At 41.8% G+C, this 11,224-nt stretch overlaps 1 protein-coding gene across 1 annotated transcript in view; it reads left to right on the top strand.

Moving 5' to 3' along the window:
* C2CD3 (C2 domain containing 3 centriole elongation regulator) overlaps window positions 1-11,224 on the top strand; it is a 148,168-nt gene that overhangs the window by 124,599 nt on the left and 12,345 nt on the right. Inside the window, exon 32 of the mRNA XM_007940948.1 lies at window positions 468-579. Within this exon, the coding sequence (XP_007939139.1) occupies window positions 468-579 (112 nt within the window). The remainder of the gene's footprint in view (window positions 1-467; window positions 580-11,224) is intronic.

Raw genomic sequence — 11,224 nt, forward strand, 5'->3', positions numbered from 1 at the left:
TTTTTGGCCAACAGGCCATCAGCAAATATCATTCAGCATTTGCTGTGTACCAGCCTCATGACGGACTGTTGGGAATGGAGAGTGGTGAGGTTACTGAAGGAAACTATACCGTCTCAGCCCTCTGAGAAGTTTAGGGAATATTGAGGGAAGCAAATAGAGAATCATATCAGACTAAATATCAAGCATCATCCTGTATTGCAGATCATGCTTTAGGATGTGAGGAGGGAGAAATCACTGTGGGCTAAGATTAGAAGGCTTCCTGGAGGAGGCAGGATTTGACCTGAACCATAGTAGAGTATGGTTTGTTAGGAATGGGCAGGACTTTCCAGGTGGAAACCATGTGAGGAAGTTTCATAAGTAGAAATAATCAGGAAAAGAAACATAAATGGTGATGACTGAGGCCAGTGGAGACATAGTCTGGCAGGAGCATAGACTTCTGGACATATTTGTCCCTTAACAACTTTTAGGCCAGAGCCCATTGTGGTGCCCAACTTCTTCTTGCCTCCCCAGCAGTTGGAGGCCTCCCTACGGATGCTCTCACTTTCTGCAGCTTTGCCACCACCAACCACAGCAGATCAGGTAAGAGAACAACCAGCTGACCCCTCTCTCTCCTACGGAATACTTATCTCTTCCTTTGTAAAAGTGTGTGCAGAATGTAGAGCTGCCCTGAGCCATCTTTCTTGAGAGGCAGCAACAGTAATCACTCCTCAAGCTTGTACTGAGCATATATTGTGGGCCCAGCAGTGGGCAGAGAGCTCAGGAAAAAACAAGAAAAAGCAAAAGGTAAGCCTGCTATGTGGAAGAAACAGTGTAAAAACATAAAAGTAGGAGTTGGCTAAGGAATGCATACCAGATGCTATGGGAAGGCGAACTAAGCAAAGGCAAGTATGAATGGAGGACTACCTACTCTGTATCAGACATTGTGCTGGATACTGAGTATATAAAAGTAAATAAGACACACAAGATTTCTGTCTTCATGGAGAACAAAGTGGGCATCAAGTAAACAAAAAATATTTACAGATTGTGATGAGTGCTCTTTTATTAGATGCTAGTGAGTAGATTTCAACTCAAAGCAGCTGTGTACAACAGAACAAAACTCTGCCCGGTCTGCACCATCCTCACAATCATTGCTCTTTGAGCCCATTGGTGCAGCTGCCGTGTCAGTCCATCTCATTGAGGCACATCCTCTTTTTCGCTGTCCCTACACTTTACCAAGCATGATACCCTTCTCCAGAAACTGATTCTTCCTGATAACAGAGTACACGAGGCGAAGGTTTGCTCTCCTTGCTTCTGAGAAGCATTCTTGCTGTACTTCTTTCAAGACAGATTTGTTCGTTCTTCTGGCAGTTCATAGTTTATTCAGTATTCTTTGCCAGCACCACAATTCAAATGTGTTAGTTCTATTTTATTTATTCGCTGTCTGGCTGTCATATGCATATGAGGTGATTGAAAAGACCATGACTGGGGTCAGGTGCATCAGTCCTGTGATGAGTACTAGGTGCTATGGTAAAGGACAGGTTCTCTGAGGTTCACCATTATTATCCTCATTTAATAGATGGGGAAACTGAGGCTCAGAGTTTCCTATACAGACTTACAAAATATTACTATTTCTATCTTAGAAGATGTAAGAAAACTGAGATGTATAAAGGTTAAGTCACTTGCCCACAGTCACCCAAACAGTAAGTAGTGGAACTGAATTTGAATCTTAGAACTGCAGACTCCATGATCTTCCATTATACCATCTGAAAATCATAATACCTGGCTTAGGGCATGGTTTTCTAGCCCACTTCTCTTTTCTTAAATATGTTTTATTTAGCGGTTGAGTTGTGGTGGCGTAGCAGTTAGGGCATTTGGCTGCTAACCAGAACACTGGTGGTTCAAATGCACCAGCTGCTCTGCAGGAGAAAGATGAGCAGTCTGCTTCCATAAAGATTTACAGCCTTAGAAACCCTACAGGGCAGTTCTACTCTGATCTGTAGGGTCGCTGTGATTCATAATTGACTTGATAGTAATGGGTTAATAGCGGTTAACATTTAAACATATACTTTCCCAGAGTACACTGATAAAAGGTGGGATCAGTCCAGAAGTATCCTGAGGGGCTGGGATTATAGTCCTAAAGAGAAGTTATTAGAAGTTTAATTTTTTTACTAGTTTTTCTTCACCCTCTCACCTCTAACCTTCCCCAGCACCATTTTCAAGACATCTCACGTATTTGGCACATGGATCAGTCTAAAGTCCTAGCATATCTCAGTTTTTATCAAATTTGTGAATTCTGTCTTAGGGAAAGAAAAGTGCCAGTCCCCACCCAGGAGGCTCTGCAGTTTTGATGCCTTTCTTCATTGTCTGGTTTGTGGTCAGCAGCTCATCTTCCTCTCTGCATCTTCTCTCACATTTCCCACACATGCTTATCGATATACATGCTAAGTTCATACAACTATGTATGGGCTCCAAGCATAGACTTTGGAGCAAGACAGCAGTAGAATGAAATCCTGAGTCTGCTACTAACAGTAGGCTCATAATTCTTACCTAATAGGGTGATGGAGAGGATTGCCCTACAGGAACACAGTAGACACTCTTAGTTCCTTTCCTTCTTCCCCTCCTTGCCAAGTGGGTAAAGTGTCAGTGAGTCATACCTTGTAGGAAGGGAGGGCTATGACTGTCATCCCCCACCTGTCACACAGAACTACTCTTCTTGTTTTTTGTTTTTTTTCTGCTTCATGATGTGCCAACTCCCAGGGTGGGGTATACTGTCTTTGAACTATAAACATGAGATACAAAGGATGGAAGATGGAGAAATGAGAATTATTGCTTCAGTTAAAGAGCAAGTCTACTTTGAAGATGACAGCAAATGTCATACACTGTGTGGCCTTTTTTTCTTGCTACAACAAAACTGCACTGTCTGCTGCTCTCGGGACCACCTCTCTCCTTGACCGTATTCTGGGCCTTAGTCAAGATGATGAACCATCACAGTTGGCCCAGAACTGTTTCAGTTTTAGTGCTGAAATCTCAGAATAGTGGTGGCCCTAGCCCCTCTCAAGGCTGGCAGTTCAAACCCATCAGCCACTCCTCGGAAGGAAGTATCTCTTCCATAGTGATACTGCCTTGGAAACCCAAGGAGTGATAGCTATGAATCAGATCTGACTCGATGGCAGTGAATTTGGTTTTTTGGTTTTTTTAGCCCCTCTCATTACTTGATACCAAATACATGTTTAGGGCACTAGCAAGTAGAGACACCAAAATTAAAAGAGAAAACAAAAATTAAGAATTCAATTTCTTTTTCTTTAGAAAAAGCATTGAAATAGTTACTTTGAGGTAACTCAGAACTTTGACTTTCTTATACTTTTGGCTTATTGTAGATTTAACTGTGAATTACATTTGGTCAGGGGCACCATAATATTCTCAATGCTTGTGATCTCTGAAGATTTTAAAAGTGGCCTCATTTTGAAGAATTTAAGACAAAAAATACTCTTTTATATTACATACTTACCATTTCTAGTGTTCTTTGTTCCTTCTGCAAATCCAGATTTCTGAGATCAGTTACTTTGAGCCTAAAAAACTTGTTTTAGAATCTCATGTAATGCAGATCTACTAGTAACTGATTCAGCTTCAGTTGTCTGAAAAAATCTTCTTTTGCCTTCATCAAAAGATATTTTGATATTCAAAAAATACTCAAAAAGAATTCTAAATTGAATTTTATTTTCCTTTTAGCATTTTAAAGATATTCCACTGGCTTCCATTGTATCTGATGAGGAGTAGCAATCATTCTTGTTGTTGCCCTGAATGTAATGTGGCATTTACTCTCTGGCTGCTTTTAAGAGTTTATCTTTGGTTTTCAACACTTTGACTGTGATGTTCATAGCTGTGATCTTCTTGGTAATTTTCCTGCTTGGGATCTGCTGATGAGTCTTTCATAAATTTTGGAAAATGTCAATTACTGTCTCTTCTGGGATTCTCCTTCCTATCTTCTCCTTCTGGGATGTGTTGCATGTTCCCCTGTTTGGTGCTATACCACAAGTCTCAAACTGTTCTCTTTTTCTCTGTGCCCTTTAATTTTAGATCATTTGTATTTGAGTTTACTGATTCTTTCTTCTCCTGTGTCCAGACTGCTGGTCAGCCCATCCTCTGTGGTATAGGATTTAATCCTAGAAATTAATATAGACATGCAGGGCTTTGACTTAAATAAACTCATTTAGTTTATTGCAAGATCATCATGGCAATGCATGCAAGAAGACTGCACAGCACTCATTTAGAACCACAGAATCAGAATTAACAATTACTATGTTAGTTTAAAGGAGCTCCAGTAGCATAGTGCCTAAGGCACTTGACTGCTAACCACAAGGCTGGCGGTTCAAACCCACCAGCCACTCCTCAGAAGGAAGGTTAGGAAATCTACTTCTGTAGTAATACCTCCTCAGAAACCCAAGGAGGGGTTGCTATCAGTCGGGTTCAAGTCAACGGCACACAACAACACAACATGTTAGTTTATTGGTTAGAGTCAAAATCTTTAGGCTTCAAGCTTTTACCCTTAACAGGAGATCTCAGGAGGAAGGCTTGACTATGGCTAAAACTTAGCAGATGTTCCTGAATTCAAGGTCAGTCGTGGCTGGGAGAGTCTCTGCCTATTCTCAGTAAGTGAGCAGAAATTCAGGGTTTATATGTGAAAGTCTCACTTTGGCTTTACATAATAAGGTCCAATGTGACATCAAAGACTAGTGTGTTATGTCTTCTCTTCAAAGGTAAAGATTAACCAAATGTTGCATCTTCTCTTCAAGGTTAGAGATTAGGGAGCTTGTTCAGATTTATGTCTCTAGGCTAGTTTATATAGATTAACTGTTTTCTTTTGTCATATACCAACAAAATGAACTTAAAGGTTGTTTACATTCTTCACGTACATCACCTGCTTCTGGCTGTCTTAGTTGTCTGTTGTTAGTTATCTGTTGTTGTTGTTGTTGTTGTTATATGCCATCAAGTTGGACCCAACTCTGACTCATAGCCACCCCTCCTTGGGTTTCCAACGTGGTAGCATTTCTGAGGCAGTATCACTACGGAAGTAGATTGCCCAACCTTCCTTCCGAGGAATGGCTGGTGGGTTTGAACCACCAGCCTTCTGGTTAGCAGTCAAGTGCCTTAGGCACTATGCTACCAGTGCTGCTGTAACAGAAATACCGTAAGTGGAAGGCTTTAACAAACAAATTTACTTTCTCACAGTTTAGGAGGCAACCCACTGCCATCAAGTCAATTCTGATTCATAGCAACCCCCCTTGGGTTTCCGAGGCAGTAAATCTTTATGGAAGTAGATTGCCCTATCTTCCGAGGAGTAGCTGGTGGGTTTGAACCAACAACCCACCAGTTGCAGTCAATACCTTAGACACTGCACCACCAAAGCACCTTACTATAAAAGAAAAGACTGATAAATTTAGCTTACTAAATTTAAGAAATTGTGTTCATTGGAATGTACCATAAAGAAAATGAAAAGGACAAGCCATGAGTTGGGAAATATTTGCAACACGTCTTATTTACAATGTCTAGCATCCAGAATATGTAAAAACTCACAGATCAATAACACAGAGATAATCCAAAATGGAATGAAAATGTGAACAGGAATTTTACTATGGAGACTAAGGGCAAATAAGCATGAAAAGATAATCAACCTTATTAATAATCACAGAAATTAAAATTAAGACCACAATGAGATACCATTTTAGATACACACAAGACTGGCAAAAATTAAGGAGGCTGCTTCTATCTCACATGTTGGCAAGGGTATGTTTTAACAAGAATTCTTGTAGGTTGATGATAAATAGGTATAATCACAATGAAATGGGATTTGACTTTATCTTATCATTACCCTAAGTCCATCCTGGGAATATACTCCAGATATACATGTGCACGAGGAGAATAGTCATACAGGAAAAAAAAACTTGAAATAGCGGTATATTTAAACAGTGGATGCAACAATGGCAATAAATGAACTACATTTATACACATGTGAATAATAAATCTTAGAAACAGTATTGACTAAAGAAACCTCCATAAGTACATAAAGTATAATGCTATTTTTATAAAGTTCATAAGCAAGCAGCACTAAATATTTTATTACAGATATATTAATATGCATATATATATATGTTGTATATGCTTAAAAATATACTGTTTAAAAAGAGGGAGTAATGAGAAGCACAAAATTGATTATAGTAGTTACCATACAGAGGCAAGGAGCTCTGGTAGCATAGTGCCTAAGGCACTTCTGCTAAACCAGAAGGCTGGCAGTTCAAACCCACCAGTTACTCCTCAGAAGGAAGGTTGGGCAATCTACTTCCGTAGTGATACCTCCTCAGAAACCCAAGGAGGGGTTGCAATGAGTTGGGTCCGACTCGACAGCACATAATAACAACAACAACATGCAGAGGCAAGGGACAGGATGGAAAAGAGAATATTATTAATAATGTTTTAGTTTTTAGATTGGGTTGTGGGTTTACAGGTGTTTTTATTATGCTTCATATTTTACACATATTACAAAGATCTGGTATATTACCGAATGAAATCACAAAATCATATGTAACTAAAATCTTAAGCAATTGGTGACAAATTTGGCTATAATTATGGAGTGGTAGATGGGATCAAGGAAGATTTTTTTGGTTTTGTGTTTTTAATATGGGAGTGGCTACAGCTTTCTATATGCTAATAAAGTCTAGCATGGTGCCTAAGACATTTGACTGCTAACCAGAAGGCTGGCAGTTCAAACCCACCAGCCACTCCTCAAAAAGAAGACTGCGCAATCTACTTCCATAGAGATACCGCCTCAGAAACCCAAGGAGGGGTCACTATGAGTCGGATCTGACTCGACGGCAGTGAGTTGAGTGGGTGGAGAAAGGGAGAAGAGGAAAAAGATGCAGGAAAGGGAGAGAAAATAGGAGAACAGTCCCTGGTCAGGGGCATGAGACCCAGAACACATGTGGAGGTGGCGGCCTTTTAAGAGGAGGAAGAAATTCTCCCTTGTGGCATGAAAAAAGGTGGAGAAGGTGGGTAGGATTAGAGGTTTGTAGGTGGCGTTTCCCATTTCATGGAGGTTTCTATTTTCTCAGTAGTGTTTCAGGTACACTCAGCCGCTCAGAGTGAGAAGTGTGCTGCCTTTTGAGGATTCTGTTCTAAGTCTCTCCTCCAAAGGCCAATTTGGACCCTGGAGGCTGAAAAGGAGCATTTTAAGAAGCTCCTGGGTTCTCAGATAGTGTTCTGGGGTTGCTATACTGCAGCTGATCTACTTGAGGGCCAGGACAAGCCATGCATCCCTGGAACAGGAGAGAGCTTGTAAACTCTTGGTCATTTGCTCTGGTGATCCTCACTAGAGGATCTAATGGAGGACCTACCTTATTTTTATGCAAATAATACACACATTATACATTTTTTGCATGCCACTCAACCCTCCACGCATTATTTTCATAAGCATACTATACCAATATTTTTTTTTCACGTTCATGACTTCAGTTGTTTTGTTTTTTTTTTTTCCTGTGCAATGGATTTAATGTTAATTCTTCCCCTTGGTGTCTATTGGCACAGAGGCTTGGTTCCCAGCAGCAGATCATCACAAGCCTACCCATGACTTTCTAAAGCACCTCTCCTGGCAGAATTCCTTCCCTGCTCTGAAAACCACACTTTTTCCAGTACAGGAAGAAATCACTTTTTCCACCCCAGAAACAGCACTCGCCAGTGCAGGCGAGGCTGATGCTCCACAGCCATGTGCATTCATACACTGCCTGGCTAGCCAGCCGCTGTACTCAGGCCATTTGAACTTCCTGCCTGCATAGATGCTGTAGGGTGGCCATGAGAGCTCTAGGCACAGGGGGTTTGCACATCTCTTACTCAGATAAGATAGGTCCAATGGCTGCCTGAGGGCCCTGCAGGACCAGGGCAGCATGCACCTACACCTATACCATCTTGCTACCCAACTTCACATGGAGCTGGCATTGAGAGACCTGGGTGCACATGGGCAGTAGCTCTCACCACCGCGGAACCAGCCTGTGCTCAGGCTTTGGCCATCCCACACACAGCCCTCTGCTTGACCATTCTCCCATCTCTCACACAATATACTGGGGCATAGATCAGCTACAAGGAACTCCACTGCACTCATGTCTGGCCACAGGCAGCCCCAGAGCAAATGTCAAATTTCAGTTGTTAATTTTCCCATTACCAGTGTACTACCAAATTTGATCTATGACTTCCTGACCATAGCTTATACATATACATATACATATACATATACATATACATATACATATACATATATGATCAAAATCACAATATTCAGACTACTGAATGAGGCGGAAATTCACTTCTGGAAATGTCACAAGACATGGGCAGTGTATGCATGCGTGTGCTATGTCAACTTTTTAACATAATCTTTTCATTTCTGTGCCTTGTGTGTATGCACGTGACTTACATGGGCATACTATTTGCAAAAAGTACAGTAACCCTTCCCTCTACTTTGAACTGATGCATCTGAACTCAAATAACCTTCACTTCAAGCATTTGTGAAACAGGGTTTGCTCTTCCCTTTTCCCATAATATAGTGGATACAGGCTTGTGTGTGACATTAGTCAAGTCTTCTGACATTCCTGAGTTTGTTTCCTCATCTGCCAGATAGGTTTCTCTCACAGGATGGGTGTACTATAGAGTACCAAGTGCCGTACGGATAGGGGAGAGTGACCAGCTGTTAGAGGCTGCCCCTAGCTCTCCTTACCCATGACCAACTTATCTGTGGTTGTCACCTCTTCAAGAAGAGGAGATAGAAGGATGGTTGGTTTACCAAGACCTCCATCCAACAACAGTTTCACAGTCAAATTCTTCTGACTCTACTTTCTCTTCCCTCTTGTATGAAATAACTTTCGTGTGACCAATTTCCTGGTTTTATTTAAAGTTATTTGATTCTTTCAGAAATATAAGCAAACTAGTTTTATCACCTTCCCTACAGGGGGGAGACAGGTAGAAGAAGGGAATGGCAGTAATTTACTTTACATGTTGTTTTCCTCAGTACTTTGTCTTCTGCTCTTAAAGATTTTCTCAGGAAAATTTCAACTACTCTGATTGCTACAGTTATTATTTACAGTTTGATGACTCTCAGATCCTTATCCTCAGTCCAGACCACTCTTTGTGTTCTCCATACTGCAGACAAATATAGATCCAACAACATACCAAATGTCTTTCATGTGTCACAAGCATTTCACTGTCCAATGTCGGAGACAGCTCGATGGCACCCAATAACAATGCTGAGCTTGCCCTCTTCCTTTGCTCTACTGCCTGCATTCATTATCTCAGTAAGTTTAGCCACCTGTGCCAAATAGTCAGCAACTCTACAAGGCCCTACATGATCAATTTCGTTACTCCTCTGGGCTTACTTAGTTCCTCCTTCTCTCCCCTTTGCCTCTCTTGCTCTATCCACACTGGCCATTGTGCTATTCTTTTAACAGGCTAAGAATGTTCCTGCCCTCGGGTCTTTTTCACTTGCTGTTTCTCTTACCTGAAATGTACTTTCCCCAGATACCCATATGACTTGATCCCTGACATCCTTCTTTACACATCATGACCTTTCCAGTGAGCTTTCTCTTGATCATTCTAGGTAAAATAACACAAACCCCTTTTGCGCAGTTGTCTGGTGTTTTGGTTACCTCTGTGCCACTCTAACAGAAAATACCACAAGTGGGATGGCTTTAACCAACAGGAGTTTATTCTTTTACAGTTTTGGAGGTTAGAAGTCCGAATGCCAGGTGCCAGGCTCTAGGGCCTGGGTGAAAGCCCCTTGACCTTGGGCTTTAGCTCTGCCTCTTGCTCCCAGCTCACTGAAGCTAGAGGCATCTCTTCACTCAGCCAGCTGCTAGCTGCTAAGGCTGACAAACCCAAGGTCGACAAGTGAAAAGGCATAGTTTTTCAATGTTACCAAACCACCCAGCAGACCATTAATTCAAGTCCATTGAAAGTCCCAAGATCAGCAGAGCAACATGGCAGGGTGCTGAACAGTGACTTGGCTACATGCAGGCTTCAAGCATGCCATAAGCTAGAGACTGTTCCCCCAAGGCTTCTCCTTGTAAACAAGAAGTAGACCACATCCCTAAGGCAGCTGCTCACAGTAGATTCCACCATGAAGTTGATTACCAGTCTCATCATGGGGAATATTACATCCAGCTGCCCAGCCACTCAACCAGGCCGGCCAAGTTGACACACAAACTTAACTTCTATATCTGGCATTCTCTGTCATCCTTACCCTGGCTTATTTTTCTCCATGACATTTAACATCTGATATAACATGTATTTGCTTGTTTACTGGTTTATTGCCTGTCTCCTCCCCTTAGCAACCCCTCCTTGGGTTTCCGAGGCAGTATCACTACAGAAGTAGATTGCCCAATCTTCCTTCCGAGGAGTGGCTAGTGGGTTTGAACCACCAGCCTTCTGGTTAGCAGCCAAATGCCTTAGACACTATGCCACCAGAGCTCCATATAACGTGTATTTGCTTGTTTATTGGTTTATTGCCTATCTTCTCCCATTAGAATGTAAGTTCCTTGAAAGTAAGGACTTTCAGTGAAGGCAAACATGGGTGTGTTGGTAGATAGATGGGTAGACAGGCTGAACTAGTAGGTATCTCTATGAAGCGGGGAGTGTACCCAAGAACATGTATAGGGTTGGCAGACAATGGTCCTATAAGTTTATGTATATGATCTGAATTCCCAGGTGTATAGTGGAGCTGACAAGGGCAAGGTTGTAGTCACTGCTTGGTCACAGCCAGCTACCAAGAGGGACCTAGTAGTTGAACCTGTGGGCTCGGGACCATAATCTCAGGGGACATCAAGCTCAATTGGCATAACATAGTACACAAAACACTGTTCCACCTCCTACTTTGGCAAGTAGCGACTGGGGTCTTAAAAGCTTGCAAGCTGCCATCTAGATGCAACGATGGGTCTCTTCTTGTCTAGAGCAAAGAAGAATGAAGAAAACCAAAAAATTATGGAAACAATTAGTCCTAGCAAATAGTACACCATCTGATCTTCCTGTATGACTATGAGACCAGAAGAACTAGATGGTTCCTGGCTACCAATGTCAACCACTTGGAAGGGGATCTATGAAGGAGATACTGGATAGAGAGGGAGAACAGTGTGGAACAAAACTCAAAGTCATTTGGAGAAAAAAAGGGGGGGGGGCCAGGTTTGCTAGTCCTATAGAGCCTGGTGGAACCACT

This window comes from Orycteropus afer, unplaced genomic scaffold (genome assembly GCF_000298275.1).
Source record: "Orycteropus afer afer isolate SDZICR_OR568_19922 unplaced genomic scaffold, OryAfe1.0 scaffold00074, whole genome shotgun sequence".
NCBI lineage: Eukaryota > Metazoa > Chordata > Mammalia > Tubulidentata > Orycteropodidae > Orycteropus > Orycteropus afer.